The following is a 22056-nucleotide window of genomic DNA, read 5'->3' as shown; positions in this document are numbered from 1 at the left end:
TATATTACTCACAGAAAAAAATTTTTTGAAAAGTTTCTGTATTAAACGAAGATTTGTATTTATCGTATACCTCATTTTTAATACGAAGTAAAAATAATAAAAGCAACCCAAGAAGCAAGTATATAAAGATTTTCTTGAAACAATCTTCTTCCACTTAGTCAAATGGTTGATATTTTGATATCGTAAGCAAGAGCATTAGACACCAACTTTTTATGGATGTACGCGTACCTTGTATGAGTGACCAACATAATTGTTTTCATTTTGAGTTATACATGAAAAATATAAGCAAAACAATCAATGAATAAGTTTGTGTTTACATTCTACCTGACATGGTGTAATACAGATTTGTATATTTTGTATTTAATATAGTCATGACCTGCATTTATATTGTAATCATTAAAAATTTCATAAATAGTGTAAATTAAAAATTAAAAGAAAAATGAAACAAAAAAATAGCTTCGCTTTCTTTTCAGTTAGACTTGCAAACTAGTAAACAAGCAGGAAAAAAGATGTAGTCATTTATTTTTTATTTTATTATTATTGTTTCTTGGGCAAGTTATATATATATAATTTATGGAGGGATTGAAAACTGTTTGTGGCCTTAACTATTGATTTCCAGTAAAACCACTGAGCCAGTAAACAATGTTATATTTGAAAACATTTTACATATAAGTATATATAGAGTGTCGTGAGTTTGATACTTTCGTGACAAAAACTCGTATAAAAAGAAAACAACCAAAACAGGTTTCAACTAAGAATTAGTCCTTGAAAAATTAATACACATTCGCTCGACCGTGTTCAATCGAAATGACAAAGTCAGGTTGCTCATTCATATGTCTAAAAATAATTATAATAACTACAAAACAAACTCATTTATAAACCTATTGATTTAATTTATTTAAATATAAAAAAACATTATATTACTTTTCACACGCACGCGTTACATTATTAGATGAACGAAGTAATTCTAGCACACAACGACTTTAGCATCCTTTTCTATTTCATAAAATCACGCAATGACATCTGACATTCATGTGTGACATATTTATGTGATAGGAAAAAAAAAAAAAAAAAAAAAAAAAAAAAAAAAAATTACCCTCGAAGCTTGCTTAGAATCCAAGGTACGTAGAAATATACATTGGTATAGACACCTGGCCATCCCTCCAATCCACAGGGCGTGGGACCATACGAGACAACTCCAACAGACTCCCACCTGTTGAAAATATCATCGGGTCTCTTGGCCAGTTGCATAAGAGGACCACCGGAATCTCCTCTGCAAGAATCTTTGCCTTTCTCCCCACCAGCGCAAATCTGGCTCTCGACCATTTCTCTCGGGTATTTCTGCGAACAGTAGTTACGATCTACCGGTGGCAGAGTGACCTTCAGCTTGACCTCGGACTCGAACCTGTTCTCGGTTCTTCCCCAACCAGCGACTGTCAGCTTTTTGCTGACCTTTGGACCGCTCGGTAGGCAAATGGGCTTTATGTAGTCGGTGAAGGTCACGTCCTGCGAAAGTCGGATGAGGGCTATGTCAGCGTGTTGATTGTTCGAGTTGGGACCGTAACTTTCGTGGATGATTCGCTCTTCGATGCCAACGGTGATGGGCTCGTCGGCGCAGACCATGTCCGATTCACCTTCGGCGATGCAATCTGGATTGGTCGCGGTGTTGTATTCACCTAATCTTACACCGATCAGGGACCAACTGGGAGGCAAAGATCCCGGTGAGATGCAGTGGGCCGCTGTTAGGACGTACCTTCGACTTATGAGGGCTCCGCCGCAGGCTGTTGTCTTTCCGTTGGCTACAGTAATAAAAAAATTAAAAATATACAAATTGAACTTGGATGTCATATTTTCGGTTATTTAGTTGTTGAGAGCAATGTCAAGGTCAAAAAGAATCACATGAAGATGTACGATTCGTTGTGTGACATTTTTTTTACTTTCGACTGTTGAAGTCTCGTGAAGATTGAAATGCAGAAAAATTTTCCGGTTTTTCATTAATGCAGCACGTTGATACGCTTATTATAATGAGCCGGAGACATCCAGTGATTTTTTTTTAAACTTGCTGCTTTAATTTTGTAAACAGCAAAAAAGTACAAAAATCTAAACGTAAGAATTTTTGTGCGTCCGTTAGCAAAAATGAAATCTCAATGGCTTTCACCTTCAGTGCAGATAATACAACTAAATGTTCTGCGAAATGCTCTTAGTCATTCAAAATGTAAATAAATCTTACATATGTAGTAAAAACGTTACCAATTTACGTATTGACCCATTAACTTATCATATTCAACATTTACGCCTCAATAATAAAAAAATACGCCCAAGTACATCATACGCACAAGTTGAGATAATGTCAGTCATTACCATCATGCTCCAATTATTCATATTCCGATGAATACAGTCGGAAGATTGTTCTCGATAGGAAAAAAAAATACCAAACCACTTCGTCTAGCAGATAACGAGTGCACACATGAAATAATTGACAAAAACTTACGTTTACGGTACTCTAGGAGTACCATCCACGGAAACTCATCAAGAGCAGTTGCGGTTCCACCAATGATGCGATTAGACAAGTCCTGCCCGCAATCAGTTGGCAAAAGCTTCGTCGCCTCCCCCAAGTTTACATTTCTTGACTCAGTCGATCCATTGAACGGAGGTTGTACATTGCCATTACCGTTATTACCGTTATTACCGTTATTACCGTTATATTTCTGATTATTGTTATCCTCCTGATAATTCATTTCCTCTTCTGTACAACAAACTTTGGGATATCGTCCTTCATACCCACAGTTTCGCGACGTCAACAAATTGAATGCCGTTGGATCCCGAGTTATAAGGAGCTTGTGAAGCTTGGGGCACTGTTGGATGACCACGCAACTGTCGTATTGGCAGGATGACTCTGAATTTTGAATGAAATACATAAATCACCAAACTATTCTTAAAAAAAATTTATAATTTATCACAGCGCAAATTTTCAAATCATAATTTTAAAACACAATAATTAAGGTACTGCTTTTTTAAATACATTTTATAAACTACTGTATTTATAAAGACGTACTCAAATACTAACTCCCTATTTAATGCGAATTTCGAAGTACAGTAATTAAATACCAATAAAATACATATTAATTTGTCAAAACCGAGGTCAAAACGTATTTCACATTCGACAGGTACTATGTGTCCGAGAATACCCCGCAGAAGTACTCAGTTTATGACACTATTAAACAATCTATTTAAAAACATGTTTGATTTGCATTTAACAACTTCACGTACAATATGCTATTAAAAAACTGTATTTTAAAATACTAATTGTCATGCCCTACTTTTTTAAACACATATTTATGAATTCAGTACCTTTATATGACGTATTTGTTTGTACGTATTGAAAACATGATATTTAAATACTCTGGCGTATGTTTACCAATACATCAAGTAAAGGATGTATTATCAACTACATGATCATTCCCGATGAAAAAAAAAATCTTTGAAATATCAAAATCTGATGTTTGTGCAAAATATTTGCTCGAAAAAATCAAGGAAAAAAAAAAAATGTACGTACGAGAAACCACTGTAGTAATGAGCCCAAAAAGTACCAGCTGCACTGGCAAAACCCAATGCTTCAACAAAACTGTCATCTTGCAAAAATATTAGAACTACGCGCTTATTGGAGATCACACCAACTACTATAGCCGTATCAGTTCTAATCGTCGACTATTTAAGTACACACGTTTTATAACTCTTTTCGATTCACTGTATGTATACGCGCGCGCGTAAAGAAGTTTCGATGATAATTATGACGATGACGACGATGAGATTGTGATGAAGTAGAATCAGCGACTGAGCCGAGACCTGAGCGGCAATTGTGCCTTTTGATATACCAGTTGGGTCCAAGCTGGCCTCCCACCACTCTATACATTGGCACTGACGTTCATTACATGTATATATGTATCCGCGCTTCTCGTGGGATAATTTGTCGAATAAGTTGAGCGAAAAGTTCCCCGATTTTGTATTTGTTTACGCCAAAGGTTTTTCCAATAAAAAATAAGCGAGGCGATATATATATATATATATTTTTTTTTTCACATTACCTGCATTTGCTGGAATCATTATGTGACACGTTTATACAATAGATTTATGTGCTGCGAATATTTTTTCGGTTACCTGTACGTGTTTCTTACGTAATTACAATTCCATTGCAATCGAGATCCGTTTCGCATCGATGATTTATATTGGAAAATTTTTACTGCTGAAAACTTTGGTGCTCGTTAATGTTTTTGACGGATTAAGTAATCGTAATTATTTCGCAGATAATTATGAGAGACGATGATTTTGCGCTCAAAACTGTTGCGGGAATAATTAATGACATCCCACCTGCTTGTAGATGTGGTATGGGAACACTTTGTATGAGTAGCATACGGGCAAACAAACAATTTTTTATTAAAAAAAAAAAATTAAATAAAAATAAACCGTTCACCAATCAATATTTCTATACACTTGCAGGTGCAAAAATGTTTATAAGAACATAAGGATAGTTTTGCGAATTTTTTTTTTTTTTTTTTTGTAAACCAGTAGAGTTGATTTTTGTTTTCGATGCTCTTTTTTCTATAGGCAAATCGCTTTACGTAGGAAGTAACAAAAGAGGCGTGGCTTGGCTCACTCATATTCATATTTTACTTGGCATGAAAACTTGATCTAAATTTTTTAATCAAAATTGAGATAAACACTAGAGTAAAGAGGTGACAACTTATGTATAACAGGTATGAAATTTCCCATACGAGCATTTGTTTTTAACATTTAGATGTTTACGGGATCTACTCTAAAACATATGTTGGTACATAAATAGTGATTTGATGATGAAAAATGTGGAATATTATTTACATCTGCTTCAGAGATAGTTCTTGTATAGTCACATCAACACATGTAAATGAATGTATGAAGTTAAAAAAAAAATTATTATGTTCACAAAAAAGCCTAAATTTTTAATTTTCCACCATGGCGCTACGTGATTATTGCTAAACAAAAGTCACTTCCCTCCATTTTATTTCGAGAGTACTTTTGTTGTTACATTTCAACAATTTTGTTTACCAAAATTATAAATTTTTCTCAAGTTCAACCTTATAATCATTCAATTCTTTACCAAAACCAAGTAAATCTAGTTTTTGGCTTCTATTTATTACAGTCATTTATAATTTTTAAAACTAAACGTGTAAACGTATATTATACTTATGAGGATATTTTTGCGACGATACCGATATTGTTCAGGGTATTGATTGTTCGATGTTTAAAAAATAGAAATTAAAAAAAAAAAAAATTATTTCTAATCAGGAGACCAGATGAAAACTATACATGTGCCGTTGAATAGTTGAGAATCATCGAAGATGCCACCTTGCAACACTTTAGTTCTCAAATCAAGAAGTACAAATTGCGCCATATCATCCATGCACATGAAATATCATCGATATATTGTATTTGTATATTTATCTTCTTTATCGTACAACTTTTTTGATATTTTAAATAGATTGGGTACTTGTTCTATACTGCCGAGCAAAGAATAATTCCAAGCATACCACGGTTTGTTTAAAAAATTCACGAGAGGATCCAGTTATCTGTGTATCCATTGATATTTACGTGAGTGACCTTAATGACTTCGAGTCTGCAGCCCAGATACTGTAACTTTTTTCTCAATACATTGAGATAAAAAAATTTTAAAAAACTTTGTGGTTCGACAATTGTATTAATTATGCTTTGGACACGTATACAATCAAGTTACACGTGACTTTTTTCGTATATATATCTACAATGACGACTTTGCCAAACTTGTTGGACCGTAACAAAATTATTATGCAAAAAAAAAATAAATAAATAAACAGCAATGACATAGTATTGACAAACAAAATCACACAAGTGACTGCTTTATTCTGCTAGAAAATCTTTTGTCGCACATCACTTCTCGGGTAGGATGCCATCTATAAAAAAAAAAAAAAAAAAAGAAAAAAAAAAGCAAGTAAATTATTATTATTATTGAGACAAGGCTATATAATACACATAATGGGAATTACTGAATCACGGCTTCAATTGGCTGATGATCCAGGGCCTGTAGTGGAATAGGTAGGTGTAAACCCCCGGCCAGCCCTCCGAGCCGCAAGGAGTGGGCCCGAACGAAACAACCCCGACGACGGTCCACTTGATGGTACCCTCGGGCAGCCGGTTGCCCTGCATCATGGGCCCACCGGAGTCACCTCTGCACGAGTCCTTGCCCTTTTCACCACCGGCGCAGATCTGGGTCTCGATCAAGTTGCGCGGCACGGACAAGTTCTGGCTGTAGACTCGCTTGCACGGCTCCTCCAGGACGCGGGGCAGTACGACTTTCAGCTGGAACTGGGAGTTGATGCCGTTCTCCGTGAGACCCCAACCGGCGACAAAGAACTTTTGCTCGAGCGAGCCGTCGTTGGGCAAACAAATCGGCTTGATGCTCGAGGTGAACTTGAATTCACGGGTCAGACGCAAGAGGGCGACATCGTTGTACTGGTTCGACATTCCATAGTCGGGGTGGACGATGCTTTCCTCGACGGGGATGCTGGTGTACCTGTCCGAGCAGACGACGTCCGCGTCGCCGTCGGGGATGCAGTCGGGGTCGGTTGCCGTGTTCCACTCGCCCAAACGGACGGACGTGAGCTTGTAGCCGGTAGGGGTGTTGCGGATGCAGTGGGCCGCCGTGAGGATGTAACGGTTGGTTATGACCGAGCCACCGCAAGACAGTCTCTGACCGTAGGCTGTGTTGAAAAGAAAACAAAAAAAAAGAAAAATTACTCCGAGTGCATGTTTTGGTTGAACGAAAAGTGTGTGTGTGTGTGTGTGTGAACGTACGCGTTGAGTACTCCAGAGCGGTCATCCATGGGAATTCGTTTGGTTGGGTCAAGGTGCCTCCGATGATTCTGCTCGAAAAGTCTTCGCCGCAATTTTTGGGAAGCGGATCCCAGACCGAGTCGTTTTTACTTGGCGTTTGCGTCGTGGGAGTTGGGGCGGTGGGGTTGCAAATACTCTGGACGTTGCTTGAACCGAAGTTTTTTTCCTCGCAGCTGCAGCAAGCTCGAGGGGTCACGATATCGAAGCCGCAGGTACGTGTTCGCAAAATATCATAATTTTTCGGGTTACGGAATGCGTTTTTTAGCAAATCCACGAGTTTGGCGCAGGTTGTGAGGGGTATGCAATCAAATCCCTCCTGGCATCTGTTTTCTGCAAGAGAAAATTTTTTTTTTTTTTTTTTCATATATATATTTTTTCAATATGCGACATTATTGACACGTGCTTTTGAAATAGTATTATACTGTTTACAATTAATCATACTTTCTACAACTTTTTAATGATGAAATGAATCCAAAAATTTGGTTAAATAAAATATCAAAAATCAGTTAGAATTTTTTCAAGTTCCGCGTGTTGCTTCGATTTAAAAATTGAAAATATTAAAAAAAATTGAATTACCATTGATTTATTCTTTGTTCGCAAAAAAAATAACAATAAACGAGTGATAGAAATAATAATTAGCACACAAAATGCTAATTAATATGCATTATAACAATATGTTAATACAAACGAGAAAAACTAATCTATGCTAACGAAAAAACATAACGTGTAAAAAAAATATCATCATCTGTTGCTTCAATTTATCAAGTTGTGCGCATCGATATGAATTTTTACTCAACCTACAGTAGCCTGCAACTGTATGTGTATATATTTCGATTCTTGTTTATATAGATATACTCTTCAACAGCTCAAAAGTAATCTGTGGGTAGCTCCAAGCTACTGGACCGAACAAAACTATTATATCAGACAAACTTGAGTATATATATATACTTTATTCAAATAATTTGCATGTTTTTTTGGTTTTTTTGATTTTTTGGTTTTTTGGTTTTTTTTTTTTTTTTTATCTACATGAATATGTAATACAATGTATTATGTAATAGTTTTTTTTCCTAACAAAAATAAAAAAGATATTTTGAAAGAGAAAAATGTAAAAAAAGTGTAAAATCATTTGAAACAGATGTTTAAATTATTGTGCAAATACTTTGTAGTAAACTTTTTTTTTTAAATATAATGTACCTTTTTTTTGTTCGATATTTTGTTACAATGAAGTATTAATTACCAACAATTTTCTAGTAAAAATAATATTCGTAATTTGTCATTGAATCATTTTTTAAAATGTGTTAAGCCCAAAAAACTGTATCCAAATCTGAATACGAGAAAATTTTTAAAAACGAATGTTCAATCAGATTTCAAAGTATATTCTTCGTACTTGTTCTAGAGAGAAATTTCAATTTTTTTTTTAAATTGGGGGATGACATAACATTATATCTTCCAAAAAGAAAAAAAAATTTTTATTTTTTTCCCAGAATCAGCCAAGAAAGCTAAAAGATATTTTAATATATCGAAGACACGTTGCAAAACTTAAAAAGGCTTTCAAAACATTACCCCCAATTTATCTAATATTGGCGTATTTCTTCGTATTTCTAGAAGATAAAAATCTCTACGAAGCGTAGCTTGAAAAAAAAAAAAAAAAAAAATTCACATGTGAAAATGATTACGTATCCGCTAGACTGAGACAACCCATTATCATGTGAAGAGCGAAAAAATAATAACAAGAAAATCTGGGATTTCCACAAGTTTCACACCGTATTGGAAGCTATATCACCGCCATGATGCGGACGATTTCCTTATGTCCGTATGTTCACCTGCACCTGGGTGGTGAAAGAAAAAAATTGAGGAAAATACTCACGAGCTAAAACGGCATTAAATCCACACAAGAAGAGCAGGAACAGGAATCCCATTTTCCGATCCATGTGTAATTTTGATTCTCCTCGTTTGAAAAACGCAATCGGTCGCCGTTGGAGCGAGTGAGGAATTAAATTGGATAATAGGGCTCGGGTCGAAGCCAATGATCCAAGATACAAACCCAGCTATTCCCTCGCTGCTTCTCTGCAGCAGATACTGACTTATATTTTAATGTGGCAGCGGCTTGAAGGCTTTATTAAAATAATTAGTATCAACGGATACCGACGCCCGTTCGAGCGTTTCTGGCAAAATTTCGCAGCGAACTTTCGGAGCGGGGGGAGAAGGTTTATCAGAAGGGGCACCATTGCAGAAAAACGAGAAGACCCGCTATCAACTCTTACTTTGATATCTCCCAAGTATTCGCTCGTGAAAATGATAAATTCCGTTTTTATAAGCAAATGTACGCGGTAAACACAGAAATTTCCTTGAATTGTATCAGTAAAAGTGTCTATTATAACGTTTTTTTGTAGCGCTCCCTAAATAATTGATTCCATCAATCAAACTCCATAAGAATAATTTTTACTTTTTGTAACTGTTTTTTTTTTTTTTTTTTTTTTTTTTTCATCCATCTCAGACAAATTGTTACGTTTTGCATGTATGCGCACATCAATGTATGATTTAATAAAATTTTAATTCACATGGACGAACGAAAACAATTTAATTCTCTTTTCAATCCTGGTTTGAAAAAAAAAAGTGTGTTATTGGATGATACATTTTATTAAAAGTGAAATCGAGATTAATTAATAATGCAATAAAAAGTTTAACTGGAGGACGTGATGATAATTTACATTATTACCATTGTTTATTCAAAGTGGGTCTGTGAACAGAAAGCCCTAATGATGGCAGTTAATCGTTGAAATGTAATATATTCAACAGAAGAAAAAAATTGAAATACAATGATTAATTTTTGTATTTTATTTCACTTGATTTTTATTTAGTAGAAACTTGTTGTTACCTCCTTCCAAGATGTAAAATAGGATTTACTTTTAGAATTATTTCAAAACGAGATTCTATTGGTGACCGTTCGATATTACGTTTGAAAAGTTTAGAAAGATTTACTTTTCAGAATTACATTTTGATAACTAATTTACGTAAAAATAATTTTGCCTATTTAATTCGATATAATCCTTTTATTTTATAAGTGTACGGCTTCTGATTATTAATTGTGAAATATAATTCAAACAAATAAATTATTTACCGCATCTATCATTTAAAATTTTGTTGAAGTAATACAACTCCGATTTTAAAAGTGTACACATGTATTTTTTTACACATCGTAAGTTTTTAAATATTTCAGAAAATATACTTAATTATCAATGACATGAAAATTTGGAAGAGTAAAATAATTAAGAATTTCTCAAGATATAGGAATCATATGAAGTTATGAAAAATAAAAAAGACTCTACAACTACTTGGCCATATCTTGAGATACTAATAAAAAAAATACAAAATGTAATCTTATTACGTTGGGGCACTCTCACATGGGGCAGGCGGTGAGGGGAATCCCTCCATGAGACTTCGTGTTAAAAAAAATTGTATTAACTTAACCCAAAAACGTCCGCTCTCTTTATTAGTACTTCAAAAAATATCAACAATAATGTGTTATGAAAAAATTAAATAATTTTAAGCTATGCAGTTTTTTACCGTCAAACCCAAAGAGTGTAGATACTGTGTATTTTTAACATAAAAAATATCAAGTACACGGCATGAGCGATTTAATATATTTTTTTTTTTTTTTTCGATAAAAGTTTGTCATGAATTTTTGTAAATAAAAATTTTAATGGCACAGCATTCAAGTATAAAGTACCATGAACTGTTGTACAAAATTTCGCGTTATTACGCGGATTCAAAGTGTAGAGTTCCTAAATTTATTCCTCGATAAGTTAAGATATGCTTTTGTTCAAATTTGACCTGTACATCCAAAAAGTTTATTGACAACGTATCTTATTTTTTATTTTCCTTATCATTATAAAAAGAGTTAAGACCCAACACTCTTAGATCTGGTATACTTTTTGAAGACAAACTACTAATTCACAATTTCGTGAAGTATAATACACAAGAGCCCATAATAGTTATAGTAGTAATAATAATAATAATAATAATAATAATAATAATAATAATAATAATAATAATAATAATATAAATAGTAATAATAATGTCGCAATAAAGTTACGTGTCATAACTCAAATGCAAAAGAAATCAATTTTCATTTTTAAAAATAAAATACTTATCTCATTTCTGAATTACTAAGGCGTCATGTCACTTCGAAAAATTACAGTGTCGAGTGAAAAAAAAAAAAAAAAAAAAAATACTGAGCTAAAAAGAAATTCATTTAAATCCGTAGTTGTGAGTGTAGTTATTTGCGAAATATTCATTGCTTATTATATTATTCAATTATCCATATTGAAAAAAAAAAAAAAAAAAAAAAAAAAACTATCGCAATGTTCGGGATGGATTTTAAAAAAATGTTTATCTCTACAACCACTCCTTCGTAAATCGAGTATAGGTACTACATAATATACTTGAGCATTTCCGTACAAAAGGAGGACTAAGTGATTGCTGGCGAATATAGTTATTCTCGGGTGTCAGAATACCGAACACAGTATTGTGGAGTAAAGAAAACCCAGTGTCGCTGTGGAAACTTCAACAATTAATAAAAAAAAAATTAGTGCAATTGAAAAAAAAATATAAAGTTTCGTAAAACGGTTTTATATATTAAATACGGCGATTTTCATGGTTTCTATATCAATTGCGTTCTCTCTCGGAGCTTTCGATTTTCGCCATTTATAGGATTTTATATGGATACCTACTTACATGACGCTAGTTGCATATGTACATACATTCAAAATACAGTGGTTGACAGAAACTGTATTAAAATCTACTGCTGGCAACGATTGCGGAATTACTTTTAAATAACGTAATCTCGGGGGAATTTCCAACAATAATGTCAATACCGATAATTGCACCAATTGTGCTTTTTAAAACAATAAAGGCTGCAACAAACTTGTCGGAGCGAATATGCTTGATGGTGATGTCAACTTTTTGACAGAGATGGAGAATTTGTTAAAAAAATTCATTGAGTTCGATATTTTTATTTTTTTTTAATATAGAAATTTATTTCAATTACATTCAATAAAAAAGTAAAATTCGATTTGAAGTTGAAGTTCGTTACAATGACCGCCATTTTTTATTTGCTAAACAACAAATCCAAAAATCTTAAATCTTCTGCTTTTCTTTCTTTGCTGCCTCTGCCAGAGCCTCCAATTTTTCATGTTCAGCAATCAATGCTTCTACTTCCTTGGCTGGCAAAATCCTCGTTCTCGTCTTTCCATCAACTCGAGTTAAGGTTGCCATTTCGACTGTAAAAAATAAATAAAAAACAAATTTTAGTATTTTGACACAAAAATGTGTTCAAAAATTAAGAATTAAAGGTAATGAAGGATAAAATTGTATCTGCTAGAAAATAAATTAACAAGCTGAAGTTGATCAAGACAAAATTTGCAACTAAGTATTTCAAGCTTGTCTTTAAAACATACTAATTGTATCTATGATACAATAGACTGCTAAAGTTTAATGCATTAACAAATCAAAATTAACATTTAAATCGTATGTAACTTAAAATATCATCATTGAATTGAGATTCGTTAAGTTTTTGAGTCTAGAAAATATGCTTGGCAAAAATTTATTTCTCCAGCTTATGACTTCATCCTTGTATGATGCTTGCTTATATTAAAAGTAATAAGATTATAAGCAATTTATTGACATACCTTTTTCAGCAGTGAGTTTATTCATATCTAACGTTTTTGACATAACTTTAATAGCAAGAGCCATAGCATCTTTCAATGTCATCTCTCCTTCTTTATATTCTTGTTTGAGGGAAGACACAGCCGCAGATGAATTTTTGCCAATACAAGTTGCTTTCCATCCACCATAGTTACCACTAGGGTCGGACTGATAGAGCTGATATCCATAATGACGATCCCATCCCATGTACAAAATTGATACACCAAAAGGCCTTTTGCCACCAAACTGAGTATAGGCTTGCTTAACATCACAGAGCCAAGAGACTAACTGTTCGCAAGGAATAGTTTCTCCATACTGTAAAAGGTACCTCTGACCAATCAGACGTAGTTCATTTGTCAAAACATTGGCATCTGACGTGATGCCAGCCACTGAGCAGACGACATCATCATTTAGTTTATAGATTTTTTCAGAAAAAAAATCCTCATCCAGAAGTTTGTTTGTGTTTCTCTTTTCGGCAGCCAAGAGGATCCCATCATTGGCCAAAATACCAAGGGAAGTACCTGCGTGACTTATAGCTTCCATGGCGTACTCCACTTGGTACAAGCGACCTTCTGGAGAAAAGATAGTCGTGCGGGTATCATATCTGCGAGCCTATGGATAGAAACAAAAAAACATTTCATCTCATTTGCTGCACTGATCGAAATAAACTGAGACGCATCATAAAACGAGAATTTCTAATAAAACTATGTATTAAAACCATTAAAACATATTATCACTCATTGCTGGTTTTCTTTTCCAATATTTCAAGTGTTTAATTAAACTATTAGATAAAATTAATACACGTCAAAATATGAGATGACAATGCAGTTCTCACATAACCTACGAAAACTAGTGATTGTCACAGTAAACAGGGACAAATAGTATAATATTGTCAATGATAAAACTAGAGACAACAACTATAATTATTACTTACCATTTTCTACAAATAAACAATATTGAAAACTTTTAATCAACAATTATTTACAACTTCGGCGAGTCTCCTGAATAATTTTTGTCTACAAATAATCAAGTTAACGCTTTCACAACTGCAAATTGATATAATATATAGGTATCGTCCTAGCAGACGATCTTACCCTTTGAGTCGTGAAGTTTTTTATATTATGGTAAAATAGGAACCTACCATTGCAGCAGCGAGTCGATACATTTTTTCATTTTGATATAGCTGTCGCTAAGTAAGAAATCCAAGAATGTCAGTTGGTATACCATTTAGTTGCAGATTCACGTCTTCCTTTTCCACAATCGTCCGTCATTGTTTTGCCATTTTGTATAAAAAGGTAAGGTATAAAGCTACAAATTAAAGATTAATGAACGATTAATGCTACATAATAACCAAATAGTACTTATCTACTTATCTAAAGTAATTTGAAATTTCTTAATTCAGAATTCAAAATGACATACAATTCGCAATATTTTTTGTGCGAATGAAAAAAAAGACAGTACTTACCTGTTATAGGCATATTATAACAAGTATCTTGAGGTTCAAATTGGTGCACATTGTTATGCAGTAATTTAATTTTGTCATTATATTTTTATACAATTGTTTAAATAAACGAAAAGTCAAGTTTTTAATGGACAATCAAGTTGACGAAAACGATGAAGATATATTACAAATAGCGACGAAAACATCATCCAAAGCTATTAAATCAGTCGCCAAAGTAAAAAAATAAATTTTTTTCTTAATAATACCACAAGTGTTGATGTGACCATAACGTGAATTTTATTTACAGACAGGCTACAGAGAAGGTGTGCAAGATGGTTCAGAGTCGGTTTTTCAAGAGGGTTTCGACAGAGGCTACAAGCAAGCATTTCCATCCACTTTCAAGCTAGGAGTTTACTATGGACTCGCAAATTGTCTATTAAAAGGTGTAAAACATCCTACTGAAATCAAGGATATTTTGTGCAGTGCAAAAAAAGGCATTTGTTACGTGTGTAAGACTGAAATTGACAAAATTTCTGAAAATCCGTTAATGTCGATAGATACTGTGGTGACTTGTCAAAAAGAACATGAAGACAAAGTTTTGAAAACACTGTTTGATTACTTTGATCCACTTTTCAAAAATCACAATATATGTAATGACCTATCCAGCTTACAATCGTAGTTGTGCATAATAAAATATTTTTATTTTTCACAAAAAGTATTCATGTTAAAATCTCCTGATAGGTACTTATTTTCAAACCTGGAGTTCTACAAACCTCATACGAATTTTTTTTGTGTCACTCATTCATCTGTATCGTGTACGTTCATTATAATTTTTTCACAACATTTAAGAATAATTCATTCATTTGATTTTTTTATTATATTCAATAAATAATAATTAAAAAATACTTCCTGTAAATTGGTTAAAAACCAACATACTTATGTCGTTAATTAAAAGGATCACTCCTAACTTACTTAGTAATTAAATGAAAAGCCGTATTAATTGTGTTAATTTTTTTATTAATCGTAGAATTTAACTAGTTTGAATCATTTGAGTTATAAATGTATTGCCATTAACAGTAGATCTTCACACTATTATCACTTTTTTTTCTCACATACAAAATATTTGTTACTAGATGGTAAAAAAATGTTCATAACTTGGAAAACACAATTATTATTATTTATTTTTAATTTACACCTAATAAACACTGAAAGATGTAGAACCTCAGTAAAAAAAAAAAAAAATACATTTTTTATAAATATAAACCTTCTGGCGACCCTTCTTTTTTTCTGTATAATACGCTTTCTTTTGACTTTTTAAAGTCTTCGTTGGTAACTTTCATTCGCCGTTCTCTCAACGCCATTAACCCAGCTTCAGTACATATTGCCTGCAATTACATTTTATATCATAATATTGAATAAAGAATAAAAAAAAAATACTGGTAAGAGTATAGAAAAAGTACCTTGATGTCTGCTCCTGATAAATCATCTTTTGCCATGATCAACTCAGTTAAATTTACATCTGGAGCTAAAGTCATTCTACTTGTATGTATATTAAAAATTCTCTTCTTAGTCTTTTCATCCGGCAATGGGAATTCAATTTTCCTATCGATACGACCAGGTCTAATTAGAGCAGGATCCAGTGTTTCGATTCTATTAGTTGCCATAACGACTTTGACGTCTCCTCTGCTATCAAAACCTGTTAACCAAAGTCAAAGATAATGCTTTTCAGCTTATAAAAAAAAAAAAATTTAATAAAGATGCAACGATTTCTTACCATCCAATTGATTTAGCAGTTCCAGCATGGTTCTCTGAATTTCTCTTTCACCACCGCTGTTACTATCGTATCTTTTGGTACCAACTGCGTCGATTTCATCTATAAACACAATCGATGGGGCATGTTCTTCTGCAACTCTAAACAGTTCTCTGACGAGCTTGGGCCCGTCTCCCAAGTACTTTTGAATAAGTTCCGATCCAACAACTCGGAGGAAAGTTGCCGATGTTTGATTAGCAACGGCTTTAGCCAACAGGGTTTTGCCTGTTCCAGGAGGTCCATACAGAATGACACCCTTTGGCGGTTTAATACCCATCTCTTCGTAATATTCTGGATGAGTCATAGGAAGCTCGACAGATTCCTTGATTTCTTGAATTTGTACATCAAGACCTCCAATGTCAGCGTAAGTTTCTTGCGGAGCCTTCTCCAACTTCATCACAGTGACCATTGGGTCTGTATCATCACCCAAAACCCCAACAACGGCGTGAACTTTGTGATTCAGTAGAACAGAACATCCTGGCTCCAGCTGATCTTTGTCGACAAAGGACAGAATAGAAACATAGTGTTCTGAACCTACGGAAGTAGATACAATGGCATGATTGTCATCGATGATTTCCTCCAGCGTTCCCACGGACATAGGTGTCCCTCTCAAATCGTCAACCTTGGACCTCTCCTCTTCGTTCTTCTCTTCCTGTGGCTTTAGACGCTCCTGGTTCCTAATGAATTCCTCCTCCATCAGGAGATAATCCTTGATGCGCTCCAGTTTTAAGAGTTTCAGCCTGCATCTTGTATGAGGAGTGACTTGAGGCAGCTTTAGAGCAGTGTCCGGTCCTTTTGTCCTGCGCTTTTTCTTGCCCACCCTCGTTGGAACGGGTGGCTCGTATTTCTTCTTCTTGTCCTTGTCGTCCTTTCTGTCGCCACCGGTTCCACCGGGCCCAGATTGATGCTGACCCTAAAATATTTTGAAAATTGTCATTCAATCGTTTGATGCTCTTGAAAATAGGTTAACTATGGTTGACAATCAACCAGACAAAAACCATTGCATTTAACTCATGTACTATTAGCCACTATTTTGCACAATAATTATTATATTTCAAGTCAATTTAACATTTAAATGTTTACGTGAATATTTAATCGTAGCTTACCATTTAATTTTTTGATGGGTACTGGAGAAATTAACAAGTCATCTAATCTCTCCACTCACTTTTTCTTCTGCAAGAGGCACAGGGAAAGAAAAACACAGAGAAAAATGACATCAGCGCCACCGCAAGCGTGCTGCGCACGGCTGAAGCTATTTTTTTGAACTTTTCTAGTTACAAAAAGAATGTTAATTTTCTCCAACATAAGAGTACTTGTATTAATAAATATGCATTGATTAATTTGATTTGAAATAATTTTTTATTAATTGATTTTTTTTCGAGTACAACAATGTATAACATAATCGAAATACAAAATTGTAACATCTGGTCATTGTTTCAGCACTTCCGTCTATTGATTTTTAAATACGTAATTGATACTTCTAAAAGTTACAATGAATTGTATACTGTTACTTGGCAGTCACATATATTGCACTTATTACTTATTTTCGATCTGGATTTGAGTCTATCGATAGTGAAAATTACATTACGAATAAATAATAATCACAAATCGTTATGTTAAAATGTAAATTTATTAACGTGAGAAGAGTCAACGGAAATTCACTATTTACATTTTTTTTTATCAATGTCATGTATGTGTGTTGGTAATTTTATTTTAACATAAATTAAGAAAGTTTTAAAATTTCAGGAAACAATAAAACGTGAGACAATAATTCACAAAAAAAAGGTCATTTGAACAGCATTTTATGACAATGATTACAATGTTGATTTACTGTTGAAACTAATAATACAATTTCTCTATTCTTCAATTCCAAATTAAAACAATAATTTACTTAATGATAGACGGTTGGAATAAAATTTTGTCCGAGAATATCATTGTGAGAAGAGAAAAAATATTATTAACAAATAACTAAAATGTTGCAGTCCAACAAGTGATTCACATATTTTTGATGGATGCAACAATTAGCTCATCTTTACTTTCACTGAATCACAGCTGGAGGGTTTAAAATAATTACAAATGTCCAAGTTTCAAAGATGAAACTTTTGCATTCATTTAAGAAATAAATTACGATATGACACTGTACAGATACGTAACTCTCGAGTAAGTAGAGGTGCACAAAGCAATTGAAAGAATAATTTTTTGGAAGTAACTATTTTTTATAGACCAGCTAATATTATTCTAGGATCTTCCACGGCGTCTTTTATTTTTCTTAGGAACATAACAGCTTCACGTCCATCAATCAATCGATGATCATAAGTAAGAGCAACGTACATCATGGGACGAATAACGACCTAAAATCAAAATCAGTAATTTTTTATTAAAACTATTAAAACTTTTTTGAATTAAAAAAAAAAAAAAAAAAAAAAGATCAATTTTATACCTGTCCTTTGACTGCAATAGGTCTATCAAAGACTCCATGCATTCCCAAAATAGCGCTTTGAGGCGGATTAATGATGGGTGTTCCCATGAGTGATCCAAACACACCACCATTGCTAATAGTAAAAGTGCCACCATCCATATCTTCGATGGAAATTTTTCCTTTTCTCGCTTTATCACTAATAGCAGCAAGTGCTATTTCTATTTCAGCAAAGTTCTTATTTTCTATACTTCTCAGTACTGGAACAACTAAACCTTTCGGCGTGGCAACTGCCACACTGACATCAACATAATCTCTATACACTATATCACCGCCATCAATGACAGCATTAACAACAGGTTGATCTTTCAAAGCATAAGCAGAAGCTGCGATAAACGGGCTCATGAAACCTAGTTTAAGTCCATACTTTTTATTGAAAGCCTCTTGATTCGTTTTGCGAAAATCAATAAGTGCACTAAAAATGTGAAAACAAAAAAAAAATGAGTAAAGTACTTTTGTTAACATGTTTTCGATGTCGCTTACCTCATGTCGATTTCGTTGAATGTCGTCAGCATTGCATTCGTGTTTTGAGCATCCTTTAGACGTTCAGCTATACGGATTCGCATTCTGTTCATCTTTACTCTCTGTTCTGTTCTAGTTCCAATAATTTCACGTGAGTAATCTTGTGGCGGCAGTTGAACTTTGGCACCTTCAAGAGACTAAGAGATTTTTTTTTGATAAAACACCCAGTAAAATAAAATCGGTTATTTTTTTAAATTAAATAATTTTCTACCTGCGCATGTTTTATGGCTGCTACAGGCATAGATGCTTTTGGAGCTTGTGGTGGAGGCGGTGCTGATGCGGCAGGAGGAGGTGGAGGTGTCGGAGTAGTTGGTTTGGGAGGAGCAGCTGCAGCTGGAGCTGCTGGAGGTGGTGGTGGAGGAGCTGCTTTTGCAGGCTCTGGGGCTTTGGGTGTCTCAGCCTTTGGAGGTGCAGCTCCCGCAGCAGCTGTAGCACCAACCTCAATGGTGCACAACTTGGTTCCAGGTGTAACGGTTTCACCATCTTTGACTAGGATAGTCTTAATAACTCCCGCAGCAGGAGATGGCACGGGCACTGAAGTCTGTTAAATTAAATTATTTGAGAAATGTGTGTATAAAAATGCAAAAGTACCTTGAATCAAGATAAAAAACGTATACTTTGTCAGTCTCAATTTCACATAGGACATCATCTTCTTTCACTTGATCACCCTCTTTTTTGTCCCACCTGACATCTCCTTCGCTTATACTATCAGCAAAAGTTGGCACTGTAACGTCTCTAGTTTCCCCTGGTAACGTAAAAAGAAGTAGTTTGAATAATAATCAATTAATCATCACAACTCTAAAATTGCTACTGTTGATAAAACTCACACAGGCACGATGTTGACCTTATATATCTAGATTGAACACTCACATGATGTGGTTTGGAGCTACTGCTAAGATGAGGGCATTAATAATTGACTAAAACCAACAAAATACTTTTGGTTAGAATACAATAAGGTTAATAACTTACAGCTTTACGATGCTATTGAAGAGCTTTCTTGTGCAAGCTGCTGATGAGGGTCCTGAAAATGTAAATTCAAGCCTTTAAGTGTATCTCATCAAAAGATGTTGTTTCCATTTGAAAAAAAACGAAATTAAGTAAACAATCGTTATTACCTCCTTGATAAAGGTTCCTTACCACCTGGAAAAATATAAATAACAGTAATAACCACATGAAAATTTCATGATTCAAGAGTGTGCATCAGAAGGGTACATTTCAGGAGTAAGCGCGTGTGCAAACAGGTCAGAAGGAACGAGTGGTGGTAAAACGAGCGAAAATAGCAAACTTTTTGACAGTAGTTCCATGTGCACACGTTATACCTAAGAATAGTGAACAGAGATAAATTGTATGTGCGCCCTTTAGAAAGTCCATGAAAGGTCAGCAGTGAGAAGAAGTAGCACAACAGGTCCAAAAAAATTTCGCGGGCAACAAAAATAAAAGTCTTTAATATTGGTATTTGCAGATTTTGGTATAACGATTATATAATGGGGCTGTGTGTGACGGCAGGTGTGAATAGACGTGCAGGCAGGTGGATTTTCTCGAGATACGACCCCCAAAAGAGCACAGCCGGATATTAGTATCCCAAGACTCGATCGACCATTAACTAGCAGGTGAACTATATCTTTTCCAGAGGGATGCATTTGATAGGTAAAAAAAAATACAAACACTCTGTTCGCGAGTTAAAAACGTTAACATGTATAAATAGTTGTTCCTTACCTTTGACTGTAGCAAGGTTAAGCGCCTAAGGGCGCGCGGGGCGAGCCGCGAGGAACCCCCAAGTATGACCCCGGCCATCCTCGAGCTGCAGCAGACACTGATCGGCCTTCAGAATGGTTGAGCAAAAAAAATAAGCGTCCGAATTAAACAGGCCAGCTCGAGTCTACTATCTCTCTCGCTCTTTTAGACTTTGTGTCTTGCTCCTCCCAAAACGGTCCGTCCCATATACACACCCACACACACGCAGTCACATCAGCACATGCAGTTTATTCGCGTTCGTTCGGTTCAGTTCGCCTTTTGCTCAAAACGGCACATTTTCTTCCGCGCGGCCGTTGTTTGCAAACTGACCTGTCGAATCGATGGCCGTTGAGGGAAGCGCGCGCCCTTAATATCATTTAATTCATTAGAGGTGTGGTATTTATTTTTATAACGAATAAATTAAAAAAAAATAAATAGTATGTGATGACGCAGCTATACCGATAATACTTTTCAAGAAGTTTTATTCAATCATCATCGATTAGTGGCTATATAGTATGAATTCTTGTAGATCGTGTATGTACATACATGCACATGATTTTCAATTATTCTCAATCTTATTTTACCGATAAGAATAATACACAACGTCATAAACATATTGGGTATGTATTTAATTGTTGCAAAGTAAAAAAATTCCAATATTTATCCATAATTCAATCTGTAACATTTACACGTACAATTTAAAACTGTTAACTGTACTATAAAAATCTTAATAAAACTAATTTCAATGAAGTTTAAATGAGATTATGGGAAGGATTCTGGTAAACACATCATACACATATATTTTATGATTTTTCGTGATTTATTACAACATCATTTTAGTTTTATGTACAATAAAAAAAAAAAAAAAACAAGGCCATAAACATCATTAAGATATTAATCTATGTTTGGCGCATAAAATTTTCAATTTTTAGTTTTTCTCCATAATAAAATAAAAGAGCTCGCTCGAGAGTAATTGACTATTTTTCCTTAATCTCGTTTATTTTTTAGACACGACGCATTTTATTATACAAAATCAGTAGGCCATGTGCCTATGATTAGTCTTATGGTTATAGGACTTTTTCTTATTTAAAATCGCACTTAATTCTAAAAATTTTTGTATACAAAAGTGACTTGACGTTTAAAATCAATTCTTTGTTGTCTTTTATTATATAAAAATACACATTCGACGTTTTCCGAGAGACGAAAGGTATTTAAAAAATTCGCAATTTACATATTAGTACAAATTGTAAATACATTTTTACACATTTTTTTTTTGTAGGTTTCGGTTACGTTAATGTCCACCTACTAACGTAATTAATTTCATTACATTATTATGATAATTATAGTCCTTGTACGAAACATGAATAATTGAACATTTATACAAATTACTCAAAGTGCGGACTAAACTTTACAATAATAGTTTAATTTTCAAATACTTGCAGTATTTAAAGTGAATTATAAGAA

At 34.1% G+C, this 22056-nt stretch overlaps 6 protein-coding genes across 7 annotated transcripts; 1 reads left to right on the top strand and 5 right to left on the bottom strand.

Annotated features, from left to right (window-relative positions):
* Positions 1–1092: 1092 nt before the first annotated feature.
* LOC106644569 (CLIP domain-containing serine protease HP8-like) lies at positions 1093–3827 on the bottom strand. The gene is made up of 3 exons (XM_014360145.2): positions 3557–3827; positions 2492–2896; positions 1093–1799 (listed from the first exon to the last, which is right to left on the bottom strand). Exons 1-3 carry the CDS (start codon positions 3630–3632, stop codon positions 1093–1095), a joined length of 1188 nt encoding a protein of 395 aa, XP_014215631.2. The 5' UTR covers positions 3633–3827.
* A 1963-nt stretch (positions 3828–5790) lies between these two features.
* LOC106644576 (CLIP domain-containing serine protease HP8-like) lies at positions 5791–9051 on the bottom strand. The gene is made up of 4 exons (XM_014360151.2): positions 8771–9051; positions 6865–7233; positions 6057–6770; positions 5791–5963 (listed from the first exon to the last, which is right to left on the bottom strand). Exons 1-3 carry the CDS (start codon positions 8832–8834, stop codon positions 6061–6063), a joined length of 1143 nt encoding a protein of 380 aa, XP_014215637.2. The 5' UTR covers positions 8835–9051; the 3' UTR covers positions 5791–5963; positions 6057–6060.
* A 2856-nt stretch (positions 9052–11907) lies between these two features.
* Prosalpha3 (proteasome alpha3 subunit) lies at positions 11908–13650 on the bottom strand. Its single transcript, XM_014360150.3, has 3 exons — positions 13544–13650; positions 12594–13221; positions 11908–12185 (listed from the first exon to the last, which is right to left on the bottom strand). The coding sequence occupies exons 1-3, from the start codon at positions 13544–13546 to the stop codon at positions 12043–12045; spliced, it is 774 nt and encodes a 257-aa protein (XP_014215636.1). The 5' UTR covers positions 13547–13650; the 3' UTR covers positions 11908–12042.
* Positions 13651–13868: 218 nt separating this feature from the next.
* Positions 13869–14729, top strand: LOC106644568 (uncharacterized). Its single transcript, XM_014360144.2, has 3 exons — positions 13869–13904; positions 14188–14285; positions 14358–14729. The coding sequence occupies exons 2-3, from the start codon at positions 14199–14201 to the stop codon at positions 14727–14729; spliced, it is 459 nt and encodes a 152-aa protein (XP_014215630.2). The 5' UTR covers positions 13869–13904; positions 14188–14198.
* Positions 14730–15050: 321 nt separating this feature from the next.
* Positions 15051–17036, bottom strand: Rpt2 (26S proteasome regulatory subunit Rpt2). Its single transcript, XM_014360153.2, has 4 exons — positions 16967–17036; positions 15825–16773; positions 15511–15746; positions 15051–15435 (listed from the first exon to the last, which is right to left on the bottom strand). Exons 1-4 carry the CDS (start codon positions 16967–16969, stop codon positions 15301–15303), a joined length of 1323 nt encoding a protein of 440 aa, XP_014215639.2. The 5' UTR covers positions 16970–17036; the 3' UTR covers positions 15051–15300.
* A 435-nt stretch (positions 17037–17471) lies between these two features.
* LOC106644579 (dihydrolipoyllysine-residue succinyltransferase component of 2-oxoglutarate dehydrogenase complex, mitochondrial) lies at positions 17472–20803 on the bottom strand. Of its 2 annotated transcripts, none has more exons than XM_014360155.2 (9): positions 20575–20803; positions 19974–19998; positions 19828–19879; positions 19686–19750; positions 19476–19603; positions 19070–19399; positions 18820–18995; positions 18301–18751; positions 17472–18211 (listed from the first exon to the last, which is right to left on the bottom strand). In XM_014360155.2, the coding sequence occupies exons 1-9, from the start codon at positions 20650–20652 to the stop codon at positions 18077–18079; spliced, it is 1440 nt and encodes a 479-aa protein (XP_014215641.2). In that variant the 5' UTR covers positions 20653–20803; the 3' UTR covers positions 17472–18076. The 2 variants fall into 2 exon arrangements, with proteins under 2 accessions (XP_014215641.2, XP_023246972.2); XM_023391204.2 differs by having other exon boundaries at positions 19686–19747.
* Between the last annotated feature and the right edge of the window lie 1253 nt (positions 20804–22056).

This window comes from Copidosoma floridanum, unplaced genomic scaffold (genome assembly GCF_036245765.1).
Source record: "Copidosoma floridanum isolate Cflo_tuat_1 unplaced genomic scaffold, Cflo_Japanese_pri ptg000013l, whole genome shotgun sequence".
Lineage (NCBI taxonomy): Eukaryota > Metazoa > Arthropoda > Insecta > Hymenoptera > Encyrtidae > Copidosoma > Copidosoma floridanum.
Note: the sequence above shows the minus strand (reverse complement) of the source record. Positions and strands in the feature narration are given on the sequence as shown.